Raw genomic sequence first — 18,192 nt, forward strand, 5'->3', positions numbered from 1 at the left:
ATAAAAGTGGATAGATGCATCTGATTTTTATCCAAAATGTATTAAGTGATTCTTCAGAATGTTTTAAAATTAAATCTCGATTAGTTGAAAGCAAAATAAGCTCTTCTTCTTCATTTAAAGTTAACTCAAATACAGCAGTGTCCGTAATTAGAAATGGGTTACGAACCCAATCAAACTTATTAATATCCAATTCCGGGAAATAATAAACAATTCTCTCCTCTAATGTTGTCAAATGATCAAGAACAATTTGTTTAATAATTTTATACCCGTCTTTAGGAACTGATTCGAACTTTTCTAAATTACCTTCTTGGGCTTTCTTTTTCCATAAAGAAATTTGTCTTTTTAACCCCACCAACTTATCAGTTGAATTTAAAATATTTTCATTTGAACCTTGCATACTTGAATTAATACTGTTAAAAATGACAAAAATATCTGACAAATAAGCAAGTTTCGTTGTCCATGTTAAATCTTCTAATATTTCAACAAATTCAATATTATTATTTTGTTCAAAAAAAGCTTTCATTTCCTTTTTTAATTTTAAAACCCGAGATAAGACTTTTCCTCTGGATAGCCATCTTACTTCAGTATGGAGTAGCAAAGATTCATACTTGGACTCCATTGCTTTACATAGTTCCTTGAATAATCTGTTTTTCAATGGTCTTGATTTTATGTAATTTACCATTTTAACACATTGCTCCAAAACTATCTTTAAATCTGGTGACAGGAACTTTGTTATAAGAGCTTCTCTATGCAAAAAACAATGTGTAACTATTATATTTTGATTCAATTCTTTTACATAAGATACAAATCCTTTAATATGCCCGGTCATTGAGGGTGCACCATCTGTGCAAATTCCAATACAAAAATTCCAAGAGACATTTGTTTTTTCTAGATATGAATTAATTACTTCAAAAATATTTTTCCCGGTTGTAAAATTTGACAGCTCCCGACAACATAAAAATTGATTTATAATATCATCTTCATAGATAAATCTAACAAATGCAATTAACTGAGAATTTCCTGTGATGTCGGTGGTTTCATCTATTTGTATTGCAAAAAAGGAATTTTGAAGATTTTTTGTAGTATTCTGCTCGATATTTTCTGATAGAGATCTTTTATCCTGCGATGTATAGTGTCATTAGAAAGGGGTATTTTGGAAATTTCAACATCGGCTGATTCACCAATCATCGTTTTGACTATTTTACGGCAAGCAGGTAATATAATTTCTTCTGCTAAATTATGGGGCTTCAATTTTACTGCGATCAATTCCGCGATTTCATAAGAAGCAAACTGAGCTTTTTCGGACACACAAAATTGTTTTTTAAAATTTTTTCCTTGTTTTACTTTTGTTGAAAGATACGTTTTAAAATAGTTCTTATCTTTGGTTGATAAAGAGGGATGATTGGTAACCAAGTGACGAAGAAGTTTGCTAGGAACCATAGCACTATTTGATAATTTTAAATTGCATATAATACATTCTGGGACTACTATGTTATTTTCTAACGATGAGGTGAATCCAAATCTTAAAAAATTGTCGTTATATTTTCTAGGAATTATATACTTTTTTAAAATAGAACTATTTTCACTTAAAACAGAGGAACACTCATTACTTTGGTCGTATATGTCATCATTATTGTTACTTGCATCATCATCATCATTATTCTTTTTTTTCTTTATCCATTTGTCCATTTTTAAGGGGTCTGAAAAAAACAAAAAAAATACTGTCAAAAAAATCGAAGAATATATAAATTTAAATTTATAAATATACAAATTCTGTAACCATTTGTAATTTATGAAAATGAAAAATATAACCCTTATGAAGTTATATAACTTTCACACAAATACAATTTTTAATGCATAAAATCGAATTTTATTTAAATAATTGCTGCCATTGTATTCGTGAAACAATTTAGCAGCAAACCTCGGGATTTTTTTAGATATAAACAGCAAACTTTTTTAATTACAGAAATATTCATCGAATGGAATAAAATCTGAAAAGTCTTAGATATTGTAAATCAAAGAATACGTGCATTGCAAAGTCAATATACCTCCTATTTTTTTATCGAAACTACATGCCAACAAATTAATAAGGATACGAATCAAATACTTTTCTAATTTTACAAAGGGTAGATTAGTATTACAATGGAAAATCATGTAAATTTAAAATATCACACAAACAACATGCTCATTTGGAAAAAGACAAGTGTGGTAGACTTGAGACAATTTTTAATACATAAACATGACTTTATCATAATTAGGGATTAAGAAAAGCGTTTTGTAAATTAAATATAATTAGCTGGTTCAATATATAAATATTTACGTTGAATATTTTTTTTTGTATATGTGTTATATATATTTTAAATTTTTCGCGGCACATTTTTAAAATCTCGCGGCACACAAAAGTGCCGCGGCACATGGGTTGAGAATCACTGTAATACATTAATAGCTCCCCTGAGCTAGTGCGGGTCGTAACCAACCCCTTGAACCCCGTGCGCAGCACACCGCCCACCGTGGGCTAGATTGTAATCAAATCAACAGACATGGATTGGGCGAAATCACGTCTTTTAGATTTTTGAACCAATCATAATGTTTTCCACAAGTTATCGAAGTAAATAAATAATAAAATCAATAACGACTTTAATTTACATGTATTAACATTAAAATTTTTATTTTGAAATTTAAAAATGTTTTATCTAATTATTACTCTACTGTAAAAACTATCTAGTTGTTTTTTTTTAACCAATAATTTGTATCTATGGTTCTTCGTTGATGACGTAGTTCGCCATTTCCGGCGTGGGCTCGCACGGAAACCAAATCTGCGCCGTGGGCAACGGGTAGTATTCGTGGGCTTGCACCAATTTGTTATCGAATCGCCAAAAGCGTGGACCGCGGAAGAAGTATGTGTCTGAAATAAACAATATAATATTAGCCAATAGTATTCTCGGAGCTTAATGGCGATACCGAATAGATAGTTCCACAGAAAACCAAGTTTACTAGTAACTGGATACGTTCTTAGGTACCGCTCATTTACCCCATACATGTGATACAGCGATTTTATTTACAAAGAAAAATTATTTTTTCATATATAATTTTTATTTAATTTTCTTCATTCTTGCTTCCTATTTTCTATTATTCATTATCTTTCTTTCTTAACAATATCTATTACTATATTCTCTGCGTTTCGTTCAGACTTTCCCTAACATAGGCATATTCCGTTATTCCAAAGATATCAAAGATTTAAATATCACATTACATTGCTATAAGAGACTTAGTTACTAATTGACTTGCGTCTATTTCATTATTGTTATTTTTAGAAAACACTTGTATTAATTAGAAATTTTATCTCAGTTTTTATTTATAAATCAGTATTGAAGTCTCACCCGACCCAGTCTTACGTAACTAAGTCTTATGACATGCCGATCTTTGGTGAAGATATATACGATGATCATTGATGGGCAAGAAGCCTTTAATGTCAGTGGTCAGCGATCCCAGGCTCTGATGGAATCGAGCCCCTTGCGACCAATCAACAATGTTATACAAAACCAACAAACACAAGAACAATGTTACCATTGTTTAATGGAATCAGGCGTTACCTCGCGGAAGTTCATCCTAAGTAAGAAAAGGACCAATATTTAGCCACTTCCGCACATGCAGTGGTAGTCGTGCAATAAAGTGCACACTGTCACAGTCACTCTGTGTTTGGCACTGATCGGTGTAACATAATTCCTGAAGATGCCCCGTGGAGGGGTGAAACACGTGTTGAGTAATTTGGCGGTGGCGGTTGTGTGATTCGCATTGTTTGCCGTATACGCATTTATCAGCGGGCTGGCGGGCGGTGCACTTTGTTGCACGACTACTACTGCATGTGCGGAAGTGGCTAAATATTGGTCCCTTTCTCACTTGGCAATTGTTTGGCATGTGCACAGTTTACTACGCTACTTACACACGATGAAGTCTCTGACGACAAAGGGTTTATGGCCAACTGTCGCGTCCTTTTCTTACTTAATGTTACCATTGTTTAGTCAGCGTTTTAAAATCCTGATCCTGGGTTCAGTATTTTATATCAATGATCAAAATAACGTCAAAACAAATCACCTCCTTTCCAAATGAGCGCGGCGTCAACCGGTGCGGGCACCTGACGCCAAGCGGCCATACTCCTGGGGTAGCCGCGGTCCATAGCGCCGACTCTCTCGTCGTACCTCCAATACCTCTCGTCCTCTATGAGGTAGGTCTTGTTGTTGTAGTTGGACACGAAGACAGTGGTCAGTTCTGCACGTCGCGGCACTCCGTAATCAGAGGATCGACCTCTCCGCACCAGACGGAATCTAGAGTTGAACTCCCAATAGTTCACACCTGGAATAAACAAGAAATTATTAAGACTTGCGATCGTATGTCCCTGGTTTTATTCCTGCGATAGTCTTAAATAAATCTAAATAAATTTCATTTATATGAACATAAACAATACATCAACGCCTTTCCGTGTAGCATTAAGATAGAAAAACTTCGACTCTTAGCTGGATTTTTTTCTTGTACGTTATTAGGTACTAGTTGTCCTTCGCTTGCTTCCCGTAGCTTGCACTATATTATTATTATTTTATAAGAGTAGTCTTGCTGTATATTATTATTTTATAAGAATTTCTCTAAAATAAAAGTAGTTTTAATTACTCTTTATTACATTAGCTACCTGCCAGTATAACTTCCTTCAAAATCGGTCCAGCCATTTCAGAGATTAGTCTTTAACAATTTGATTTCTTTTAGCAATTAGCAAACAGAGTCAAAAATTAAAAAAATATATGTTTCGTGTTTGTATAAGACACTTTTTCTGATCTTAAACTTATAATAAAGCGTTACTTCTGTACACAAGGTTTTTTTTTTATATTTCAGTATGTACTTAGGTTATATTGACATATTTTACATATTGTCACACTTGAAAACAAAGAAACGCCATTTAAAGTTTAATGTAAATTAAAAACCACACTTAAAAATGTAGTTACTTTAAATATGTACCGTATATTCATATGCATGCATAAAAAGCGGTTATTTTATTACAAAAATATACTCAAATTTAATTTATTTGTATAGATATGGTTGTAGAAAGAAAAAGTATAAGGTTGCTGCGTTATATGTTCATGATGTTGTTTGATGAAAAAAAGAACGTGGAAGTTGATAAAGAATAGAAATATATATTAACTTAGTATCTTTAATGAGAAAAATGTTATCTTGAAGGCGTACCAAGCGTTTGGACTTATCTTTACTGAACTGCAAAGTTCCAACATGGAACGACCTGCCGGCCTTCTTGGTTCCCGAGAATTATAACCCAGATGTCTTCAAGGTTAGAATAAATAAGCACCTGCTAAGTCTGCGTGTTTCATATTCGATCACATCATCACTACATTAGGCGAGTTGGTGATCAAACTCGGACAAGACAGCGTTAAATAAATTTCAAAGGAGCCCGATTTAATACGACAGCAAAAAAAAATTTTGGGGGTCCATGAAATGAAAATGGGAAAGATTAACCCTTACAAAATTGACGCCAAATGTTGATAATTTATTATTAAAGCATCAGATTCATCCTTCTCACTAAAAATATTGACTTGTTGCTTATGTTATTTTATTTATAGTTTACTAGCTGACCCGGCCACGCGTTGCTGTGAAAATTTAAAAAGTGGAAATAATTGAATTATACGGTATTTCGTTCACTACAAAATAAATTTAATTAATTTTATAGCGTCAACAACACGTGGTAATTATGCTGTTAAAATGTAGCTTATATGACACGTTCGTAGATTTACCATAGCAGCGCCATCTATTGATTACTTACTCAACCCAGTCGAAAGGTATCGACATCTGTTAGAATCATTTGGAGTTAACAGATAATTGTGACTGTCAAATAATAACAGACAATAATTAGCAATAAATTAAAATTGCGACTATAATTTGAGATTTAAACTATCCTATCTCTCAAGTTAGATCGAACTGCACATGGTGTGCGAATTTTATTATAATCGGTTAAGTGGTTTAGAAGTCCATTGAGTATAAACATTGTGACAGGAGATTTATATATATTAAGATTTTATGTTACGTATATTTTACATAACAGATACAAAATTTTATTTTGAGTAGTTTTAATTTAAATTCAATTAATAAATGTATAAATTAAAATGTGTTTTTACTTTAAGTTTTTAATACTAAACTTCCCTACAGTTAGAAATTTACAGGAAATCAATATCAGGTAAGTAGGGAGTCTACCCAACACAGAAAAACATGGCAAGTCGTCTACGACACAAAAAAGTTTGGGGAACTCTGATCTAAATGATACAACATTTTCTACAATACCTACCCGCTACCACTGTTCTGGTGACATAGAATCCTGATTAATATGAGGAAAGGAATAAATACCTGAGAATACAACAATATTTCCGTTCAGCTTCTCGTAGACTGTGTGTATGTCCTTGACCCGCTTGGGGAGACCGATGAACACATCGTGGAAGGGTTTCGGGTAGCCCGCGTCCACTTTCTGTTGCTCTGAGAGCACCCACACCCACTGGAATAAAAGAGAAACAATTCGTAACATGTACTTACTCTGGCCATAAATACTGTTACATTAGGCGGACCGGAAAGTAATGTCGCTTTCTTAAGTTAAATTCATACAATTACATTTTTAACAAGTTTTTATTTCTAATCAATATATTCAACTTCGTTATCAACAACCTTTTACCATCTAGTGTACAAATTTTCAATGCTGGAACGGTAACAAATCAATCGATTTTTCTGTAAAATATGTCAACAGTAACGACATTACTTTCTGACCTCCCTAATAATAAAAAATAAACAAATGACTACTTTTGAATTTGGAATCTGTCATTTTATATGTTTGCTCATTGTGTTTTATTATTTTCGCGCCAAAATATTGTAAATTATTTTGTGATATCAAAATGGAGTGTGATAAAGAGAACCGAATCGCTATGATTGCATTACATAAAGTAGGTATGGTGTATACCAGGGGTGAGCAACCTTTTTTGGTCGGAGGGCCGCAGTTTTAAAAACAGTGGGCGATGAAAAAAAAAGTATATTCAAGGTTCAAACCATGTTCTAAACGTAATTTATGTTCGTAATCAATCTATTTACAACTAATTAGACATTTTTATTATCTTTAAAGTCTTGATTCTAGCCTTTTTTTTTTAAATATACGAAAATAAATTAAAATTTACTTGCCTCGAAAGCCGCATGCGGGTTGCTCATCTCTGGTGTAAACTTTTGAAATTTTTTGCTAACTACTGATTTATAAATTGTATCTTTTAAAGCTTTTGCAAATTTAATTGATCACTCTGTATAAGGATTTGTATTCTAGATTACTATTAATGACAATCCATAGCATTTTTTAATTGTTTTTTTTTTTTAAATCTTATGCACTTGATATTTATTAAAAAATAAAAACGTGTCATATTTCCAATATTATCTGTAGGTTTTCGCGCTCAAATATAAGATTCTGATTAATTTTACATAGTTAATTGTATCCATATTTAATCATTTATTTTAGTTTATATATACGTCATATAGTTCATTGGTATAGGGCGTCTATATAAAGTAAAATTAATGACAGTCTCGCTTTGTTTATGACAAAAAATTTGATGCTGTATGGAACATATTAAAAAAACTTTCTATTTAAATTTCGAAAGTTTACATTGCATATGTTGTAAATAAAGCCCGTATACAAGTCTATGTATATATTTATATTTGAATTTTTACTTTGATAAGCATGCAATGAAGTGTGTACACCGCGGCTTGCTCGCCCACACGTGTCATAATACGCAGTTACAACTGCGGATATGCAATCGTATTTTTAAACTGTCCATATCAATTCATCGAAATGTTATTCAACTGACAGACAGCTTCGATACAAATGCAATTGTATGAAACTTTTACATATATATATATACTAGCTGATCCCGCAAACGATGTTTTGCAAAAAAAAATTAAAGTTTTTAATTAACAAATGTAAGATAAGGGTTGATCGTAGAGGGGTGAAAATTTAGGTTTGTATGTATTTTTGTATGCTGTATCATAATAAAATAAAAACCAAAAAAATTGTATAAAAAATTAAAAATAAAATTTAGGGGTGGACCACCCTTATCACTTAGGGGTATGGAAAATAGATAGTACTCTACTCTAGTCTCATACCTACTGAATACGCATATAAAATTTGGTAAAAATCGGTCAAGCCGTTTCGGAGGAGTTCAAGTTCGAACACCGTGACACGAGAATTTTATACATTAGATATGGCTGTTATGGTAAACTATGATATTGCTTAAAACTGTAATGTGTTATGTAGACATGAGTTTTAAATCAGGAGATCAATGCGTCAGTCTCTAAAGCACGTGGTTTCTCGTCAAACTTTTAAACAAAATGGCGTCGTTAAATAATCTAAAAGCGCGATTCATTAATATATATGGATCGTCATGATTCCAGGCCTCCCCCAAGATATCTATGGGGGGGATATACGATAATTGTCTCGCTTGGCAGGGGGGTTGGCGATCGCAGTATGGTATTATGGTACGCAGAGGATACTGCTACCTGAACATTGGCAATCCTAATTAATTAATGCAAAATAACATTCCGGGAACTAAACCCGCGACATTACGATCGTAAATCTCAGTCATCCAGGTACTAAATAGATTATTTATAATTTAATATTCTTTATTGTACACGCTAGAAAACATATAAATAGTTTCATAATAATAAACAAAAAAGTACAATGGGCGGTCTTATCACACAAGGCAATCTCTTACAGACAACCATAGTATGGAAACAGTAAAAATATAAATAACGAGTAGTTTAGTTGTACAAAACATACATACACATACACACACACGTATATGTATATATATATATATATATATACATATATATATATATATATATATATATATATATATATATATATATTGCTTAAATACTTTTAATAAATAAGGTATAATACATATCATAAATATAATAAAACAATAAATATAAACTTCAAATTAATTTGGATCGTACTAAACTCAGAACGAATAAAGAAAAATAAATGAAAGTTAATATAATGTGGAAATTTTTTTATCTAAGATAATATGAATTAGCGTGCTTTTTGCAAAACCAAGACAATGAGGAAAATTCTCAAATTTCCTGCGCATGTGACACCCACCTTCTCCTCGAAGACATAGATCTTCCCCTGTATGACTTGTATGGCGTGGTAGTTGGTGCGGCAGAGGTCTGGAAGATCCTCCTCGTCGCTGGTGCCGGCCTGCGTGAAGTGCGGCGCCAGGGACGATCGCGTGAACACCGGATTGTCTGTACCGCCCTCCATCTCGCTAAAGCTGGAGAGCTCGTCCTTGACTGTGAGAAAAATACTTTTATACCATATAACACCAACCTTGGATATATACAATAACCTCATTTCACAAATTAATCATGTGACTAAAATTAAAGACTTGGAGGTGTTCAATCCCCAATGTTACTCTTCAGGTTGTGGGTCTTCACTTTAGGTTTTGGACCAATCATGAACCGGCAAGTACAGCAAAGGTCGTCAACCCGAAGTGGGCTGATGGCTCAGATAAGGTCACTGTCTACCAGAAAAGTATGGGGTAGGCTTATGTCCAGCTGTGAACGACGATGATGAATTTTTGGCCATGCTTTTTGAAAAGTAAGTACTCACGGTAGAGTTCCTGCATGCCGAGGATATCGTCCATATGCAGCTTCTCCACTGGAACCTGGTAGTAGGGGTACATGACGGAAGACTTGACGTTGGAGTGTGAGAGACCGAGCGCGTGGCCGATCTCGTGTACTGCGACCGCGAAGAAGTCGGTGACGTCATCATCAGCCGCTTCGTCAGGTCCGTCGCCCCAAACCTCGTCGTCGTCGAAGTGCATCGCGCCGTGGGGAGGTGGGAACGCGTGCGCTACCACGCGACCCGGTCCGTCGAAGGGGAACCTATCATCAAACATTTACTGATGATCACTCTCTCTCTTCATTACATTCACTCATGATCACATTAACTGCTCCTTCATTCAAGTCTTTTTCCAATACTTTCTACTTCGGTTTTCAACTGTTGACCAATTACAATCGCACGTGTAGAATATACAGGTTGGTTGATATACATTGCTATAAAAATTATAAACGGTATATATATTTATATATGTATAGTTCTGTTGTCAGCAAAAAGCTTTGAAGCTTATACATAAAATTCCAATCTCCCTGCATAAAGTCATCTACTTCTACTGGAATACGTCAAGCCAATAACTTTTGGTGGTACAGTCTGCAACGCCATTCGATAACCAACCGTTTTCGTCGGAAAGGAGGTCGGATCATATATCATAGGGGACGCCAACCCCAGAGCATACCAAACAGAAGAGTTGCTGGAGTTTCTTTCGCCACTTCTCCCAGCGCTAAGGCTTTCCAAAGCGGTAGTAGTGATATTAGCCAAGCAATAGGTTCTTCCATCAAGAGGTTCTGCCCTCTCGGGCTTATGTCGGAATATTAAGCGAGTATTATCTACGAGTGTCAGTCGCAGCCGAGTGCTAGAAGCCCTTGAACCTGCACGGCGGCCTCCAGATCCGGTCAGAGCTCCCCTGTTAACCCACGAGCTTTCGCTACTTTAAACGAGGGCCTAGACTAGGGGCACTGCGCCCTGTCACTTCAAATCTGCGAAATCTTCAAATGCCATTTGATCAGCAGTGAGGGTTCGCTAAAAAAATCACTCGGCTGTGACAAATAGTAAGCAAATATTAATTTTAAAATGTAAGAAACTACTGATTTTTGTATATAGTTATCACATTCTTTATAAGACTAAAAGTTCATTAATTTTAGGCATTTACATCCATAATCGATCACCCTGTAGAAGAAGTAAGAATATCACTTACCCATCACCATGTTCCCGGCTGGCGAATGAGACCTGTATGTCCGCGGGGCCCTGTTCTATTTGCTCGAACCGTAGCTTGCCATGGGGAGCCCAAACCGCGAGCCCTTTCGCCATCAACGTACGCACCCGAGCCTTGTCCAGGGTACTGGACCCATTGAGCACCCTGGGCACACAAAATACTCACGCTTAAATATTATTTTGGATATCTGAAAATAACTCTCTCTTTAAAACCTGACTCCAATATGACTTGGTAAAAACATTGGTACATTCTGCATGAATAGAGTTAAGTGATCATTCTCCAAGGAAAGAGCTCCTTGATCATTCTGCAAGAACAGTGCTGTGATTCTTCTGTAGGGACAGAACTATGTGATCATTCTGCAAGAACAGTACTGTGATTCTTCTGTAGGGACAGTACTATGTGATCATTCTGCATGAACAGTGCTATGTATTCACCTGGTAAGAACAGAACTATGTGATCATTCTGCATGAACAGTGCTATGTATTCACTTGGTAAGAACAGAACTATGTGATCATTCTGCATGAACAGTGCTATGTATTCACTTGGTAAGAACAGAACTATGTGATCATTCTGCATGAACAGTGCTATGTATTCACTTGGTAAGAACAGAACTATGTGATCATTCTGCATGAACAGTGCTATGTATTCACTTGGTAAGAACAGAACTATGTGATCATTCTGCATGAACAGTGCTATGTATTCACTTGGTAAGAACAGAACTATGTGATCATTCTGCATGAACAGTGCTATGTATTCACTTGATAAGAACAGTGCTACTATCCCTCTGAAACGATAATGTTACGACAATCACTCTGTAAATACATGTTGCATAATCACTCTTGTTGAACAGTGCCTATGGTATCACTCTAATAAAACAGTACTACAAGATCACTATGTTCGAATAGGGCTATGTGACCGCTATGCATGAACAGCGCTATGATATCACTCTGATAGAATAGTGCTACTCTTTTTTTGCTATCACTTTGCAAAAACAGTTTAGATGTACGTCTTGCTAAAATTTACATAAACATCGTATCGGCCTTTAGAAGCCATTTTCTGGAACAGAACCCAATTACTAGAGTTTGCAGCATAAATAAAGTATCAGGGGCGGCTTAACCTATAGTGCAGGGTGTGCAATGCACACGGGCCAACCAGTAACGGGTAACCAGTTCTATGGGCAGCGAAATAGAAATTCGATAAATTTCGCTTCTATTTCGCTGTCGATAAAACTTAAAACACAAGACGAAACTTGAACTATCGCGGTTCGCCGCTTACAACAAATATGTGCTATAGGCATAAAAACAATGAGTGTTATTCTGCCGTCATAAGAAGAAAGGCCGTAAATAATACCATAATACCATACTGTATAATACATACATAACATATCTACTTATAAAATAGCTTGTTGGAATATGATAAAACTTTCTCGTTACGACAGCTAAGTTAATAGTTATAGCCGCGGGGAGGGGGGTCAGACCTAGGGGGCGCTAGGGTCTCATTGCACACGGGCACTACACGAGCTAGAGCCGCCTCTGGGTTTTGTAGTAATATAGAGTTTCGGTAAATAAAATCATTCTGTGCTTTGCACTTACTTGACCTACACTTTTAATTCCCAAGACACAGTGCGCTAAAAGTTTTTCTTGTTTATCTTACTTTGTTCCCTATTCTAAGATGATTATAAAAACACCTTATAATCCGAAAATTAGGTTGAGAATCTGATCGTTGAAGCCAAATATAAAATATGCCAACGGGAGCCATCCACCGAGATAGACTTCGAAGAATTCGTGAAACTGTATTTGAACCACCGGCCCGCAAACCGGCAAAGTTAATAGTTATAGCCACGGGGGGAGGAGTCAGGCCTAGGGGGCGCCAGGGTTTCATTGCACGCGGGCGCTACAAGAGCTAGAGCCGCCACTGTGAAGTATTAATCTCTATAATGTCTTAGGTAGTTCAAAACTCCTTACCATCTGATGAACAAAGGCAGTACATCGAAAGGATCCTCGACATCTGACCCTAAAAAAAGTTTGACGACCACTCACCTGTAGGTTATGGCTTTTCTGCCCCATCCTTGTTGGAGGATATATCTGCGACTCCGAGGAGTGCTTTCAATGTCCTTAACACCACAACGCCGTTTTCTGAACAACTACAATAATAGAGAATATTATATATTGAATAGAAGAATAGAAAGAAGAAAAGAGAAATTATATGACATTATTTGAATGTTTAAGTTTCTGAACCGATAACACGGAGAGTACCCTGGGACGTCCACCCGCAAGGAGAACATTCACAATTATTAAAGATATCGGAATACACTGCATTGCATCTCTGTGGAAGTAGATGCTGGTAGCCCTAAGACTTTTACAGCTTCATCTGAACTAAGTTCACGGAGCGGAAGATCCGTTAGCTTAAAACATGGTTGCACAGACTTATTGAGACTAGGGGCCACTCGGGCAAATCATGAACTGATGGCGGGCCGGCCGCCAGAAGTATAGGTAATTAATTTTTTTTTTGTTTTATTCTGGGATAGAATTCAATATTTTTCGAATGTACGAGATTATTATTTTTGCTGTCGGCGGGCCACCAGTATTCGATCGTTTCAATTTGCGTCGTGTTTTTTTGGAACGTAACCACGACGCAAAGTGAGTTATTGGTGTACACTGGGTGCAGGCCATTTGCTAACAGTTTTTTTTTAAATCTCTCGAAGAGGCCTGGGACCATCATCGAACATCCTATGGGTCAAATAATGATGATGACATTGATGATAAATTAAAAAGAGTTTAATAAGAGGTGTGCTTTTTTTCAATTACTTTTCTCGTCTCTTCGTCCAGATTCCCTGTCGGCTCAAGTCCAGCGAACTGTTGCATCTTCCTCACACCCTCAGAGATGGACTGCGGCGTGTATGCCAGGTCGATATCGCCTTGTACTTTCGGTAGATATCCATACGTGGTCATAAATTTAACCTGTAGATCAAAATCATTTTATTGTAAAAGATAACATCTATATTAATAAATAAAATTCGAGTGTCTGTTGTAATATTAAAATGATCGCTTTTTACTACAAGCAAATGAATATATAATTTTAAATTTTTGTCTGTCTGTGGCTGGACGAATTTTGACGGGACATATATTGGAAAGTAGCCAATGTTGTAATAAGAAATAATTTATGCTAGGACTCGGACTTTTATTTTAGAAAAAAAAATTAAAAGAAAGGAAACTAAATATAATTTATAATAAATTAATACTACTTTTTTTTTGTTAAATTCCACGAGGGTGTAAAGTTTTCAAAATGCCTTCACTTGATTTAAAGTGAAGAGCTTGTGATATATCATAAAATTTTGACATGCTATATATTTCTATACTCATTGTGTATTTATCTACCTTTAAGTTACGTATTTTAAGTTATATATATATATTTTTTTTTTGTTATTGTAATAAAAAACTTTATATATACTCAAATATTATACACGATAAATCCCGAATAATACTCGAAACGTGTAAACTCTAATTTTTAAGTTATTTCTTATATTTCTTCTTGTCGGGCGATAGACACCTTCTGCAAGATATAGGCCTCATGCAAAGATCAGTACGATCCAGTAATTTCCCGCGACCATAACTATGTCGCCAATTTACCAAGTGGGGGAACTACCCACGCCTGGTCTACCTGCTATGGTCGTTACACAACCTTTCGGTCCCATTGGCCATCAGTTGTCCAAGCGTACCCTGCCCACTGCCACTTTAGACAAGCTTCTCTTCACGCTCATCTTTTCTGATTCGAAACTCTTAACATAACCCTCTCCACTATACTAATACAATATAATGTAAGCAAGTAGTATAAGTCAATATTATTATATAGCAGTATAGTACTAGTTTAAGAAAATAGAATAAGAGTATAATTGTAAAAATAAAGAAAAGAAGTAAAATAACCAAATGTTACTTAGCATAGCTGTAATATTAAGAACTGAGGTGAAGAATGAGAGAAGATGAAAGAAAGGAATGTAATGAATGATAAAGAGTGGAAGATAAGATAGAATGAATGATAATGTGACGTATGACAGAAGAAATAAATTAAGAGTGTGAATCGCTTATTGGAAATAAACATCCTTAACCTTACACGTGTTATGGAGTACGATGGGCCTTCAATAAAGATGGCCATTAAAAAAACCCTCTCCAATACTCTCTGGGTAATCTTAAGCTTTCTCATGAAAACCATAGTAAATATTTACTATATATGACTGGCGTTTCTTCTTATACATGGCATAGGAAGCCGTGTGAATGAAATAAAAATAAGTAAAATAACTCATGTTACAATAATTAACAATCATTATTTATTATTATATGTTAACAACTTGTTGCAATTACGCAGTTGTTGCATACGTATTGTATAAGGAATATGCTTGCGTTGCATCAGCGTGCCATGCAATGCTATCCCAAATATTCAAGGCATAAAAATGCCTTGCGCTAACTGCTGATGACCAGAAGTATTGTTATAAGAAATAGATCTTAATAAATACATTAGTTAGCGTATAAATTTAATCTGTTATTTTTTCTTAGAATAAATAATTATAAGTAAATTGTTTTATTTTTTCGAAACTTCTGCTGCAGCTATCGTAGTTCAGTAAGTCGTCTTTTGAAAAATATATCTCATGATTTAAGATTGTTTGCTAAATTAAAACTAATATATGATTTCAATTCCTTTTTTAAAGTTTTATTGGGTGTCGTTCATAGTAGGGAACGTGGGGACTTTAGATCAGATATATACATTATAACACGGCAGTAAATAATTAAGAAATAAGTCTGATGATGTCTAATAACATATATATTTTATATATTATATCCTTCTATTTAAGTATACATTTGTAAGTAATTATATGACCAATTAAGTTTTTATATTACATTTGATCACCGGGTCATAAATTGTTACTGCACCACCTTGGTTTGATTGGTACAGAATGCCTAAATGCAATAAAATGTGTAAATAAATAAATAAACATAAACCTATCGAAAGTTGTTAATAACGCGACAATTGTAAACCAAACAAGTTATTTATTATTAAAACATTAATTATTTGTTAAACAAAATTAAAAACTACACGTTTTAAATGTTGTTAAAGAAATCATAATTGTAAAAGAGATGTGTTTATGATAAACAAGGTAACGTTTGAGTGTATAATTTAAAGTTGAATGATTACAGAAATATAAGACAGAATCTCATGCTATACCTAAGTTATATAACAAATGTAATGTTATTGTATGACTGACCTCTTCCTGTGTGGGTGCAGGTACTTCCAAAAATATAGTGTTGGACTCCACGCTGATTTCAAACGCTAGACACAAAAACAACACCAGCCTACCGTCCATGGTCGCGAACAAAGAGAGCAGAGAATCGTGCGCCCGCGCAGAGACGTCATTTGACCCTTGACTCGCGATAAAACTGTCACGATTATGGTTAAACGCCCTTTGGATCTCCCGATTTGATTTCCCGCCTTTTATTTAATTATCGAACGAAATTTTTTTATGTACGTGTAGTTTTTTTTGTTACAGATAAAAAAGGTTTTAATGGATGACATGGTAATAATAATAATAGAATATAAGTAAAAAAATTGATATAGAGCAATAATAGAATATAAGAAAATATAACAGTAATGAGGAATGAATGAAAGGCGATACAGAGCGAAAGGGAAAGATAGTGGAATTGTGGAAAGAAAGAAATGAATGAAAGATAATATGAAGTATGAAAGAACAGTGAGAAAATAAAAAAAAAATTGTGAAAAATAAAATAAATAAAAAACAAAAGTCCCTGTCCCACACCAGATAGGTAGTACGAGAGGCTACCAATAGCGGAGGCCATTAAAAAAAATGGATGACATAATAATAATGTAGTGTTTTGAAAAATTGCGATAAATACGTATTAAAATTAATTATTTTTAACTATCTAGTCAACAGTCATTGTTCGAAGACTAGTTTTTTTTTTAAAGTATTACAAAACGCTATTTCTATTTTATGCCAACATGTTAAATTTATTAAGAGTTGAAAGAAGTACCAACATAGTGCTCTGGTGAGCAGCGACATCCCCGGTGCCTAACTCAGAACTGCCTCTATCACCATCCGATGTCCCTCGTGTTATTCAGTTGGTTTTGACAGACGTCAGATGCTTGCAGTCTTCCAGACACTTTACATATCAAACAGAAATCTAACAAAAACATTTTATCTCTTGCATAGCTTGCGCATTATTCTGCAATAAACCGTCTACTGTGTTTATAAATATCTGTTTTATAGCCTTTGTATTGTCTAATCTTATTGGCCTGTAACATTTCACGTAACGTATTTAAGAGCGATTATACAGATTGAATGTAAATAGATATAAAAAATTTAAACGTTATTGTTGACAAATGATATATACATTTACGTCTTTAAAACTTTATTTTCTTGTTTACACTTGAAGCTTTGGATAGAAGAAAATGAAGATAGAAATTTAGAATTTTGTGCTGATCAAAATATTTAATGTTTGTACATAATAGGATAATAATAAAAATTAATAAATAAAAAAATGGAGACGGGCAGCACAAGACCGGTGATCGTAGCGATCCGTGGTGAAATATGATGATAGATTAAAATTATATGATACTGTTCCAAGTTTTTTTTTTTTGAAGACACTTTTACAAACACCTGTACAGTGTTATAAGTAATTGGTGTAAAAGGGTGCTAATCTATAGCTTATTTGTCTGCAAAAAGATTTAAAGTCGCTCTGAAATATGATACGTAGTTTTTTTTATTCAAAGGCAATAAGCCATTAACTTCTGGCAGTATAAAATCTGCAACGACATATAGTAAATAATAATTATTTTTAATATATAGAGTAAACAGGATTTTTAAAAAGTTTTCTCAATACATTATATATTATTAATGAAATCAATGATTTTCTTATAACCAATTACACTATTATACATCAGTACCTGAAAATCTTGTTTAATGTGTAGGAGTGGTCGTAGTACTGTAGCTTCTTGTTCTTCGGTAGCCTCTTGTTCGTCGGTTGTATCTTGTTCGTCGATTGCTTCTTGTTCGTCGATTGCTTCTTGTTCGTCGGTTGCTTCTTGATCTTCAGTTGCTTCTTCCTGCGTTGACCGCACCTCCGCTAGCCCTTATAATGAGCGCGGAGACGTCTACTGTGGCACCATCTGTCATGTATCTGTTTCACTGCCGCCGCCGCCATGCGATTGACGGTCACGTGGGTAAGAGCTTGGCGTTTGAGTGGCGCGCGATATGCACGCCACAAATGTATAA

General features: G+C 34.8%; 1 protein-coding gene across 1 annotated transcript; it reads right to left on the reverse strand.

The window, feature by feature from the left end:
- Nucleotides 1–2,645: 2,645 nt before the first annotated feature.
- Nucleotides 2,646–16,277, reverse strand: LOC137930477 (matrix metalloproteinase-25-like). Its single transcript, XM_068773736.1, has 9 exons — nucleotides 16,171–16,277; nucleotides 13,721–13,873; nucleotides 12,953–13,056; nucleotides 10,896–11,057; nucleotides 9,692–9,966; nucleotides 9,182–9,372; nucleotides 6,400–6,544; nucleotides 4,096–4,353; nucleotides 2,646–2,905 (listed from the first exon to the last, which is right to left on the reverse strand). The coding sequence occupies exons 1-9, from the start codon at nucleotides 16,267–16,269 to the stop codon at nucleotides 2,754–2,756; spliced, it is 1,539 nt and encodes a 512-aa protein (XP_068629837.1). The 5' UTR covers nucleotides 16,270–16,277; the 3' UTR covers nucleotides 2,646–2,753.
- Nucleotides 16,278–18,192: the final 1,915 nt, after the last annotated feature.

Source organism: Battus philenor, unplaced genomic scaffold (genome assembly GCF_028537555.1).
Source record: "Battus philenor isolate CCGP_79_NKW_IND1 unplaced genomic scaffold, ilBatPhil1.0.hap1 SCAF_6, whole genome shotgun sequence".
NCBI lineage: Eukaryota > Metazoa > Arthropoda > Insecta > Lepidoptera > Papilionidae > Battus > Battus philenor.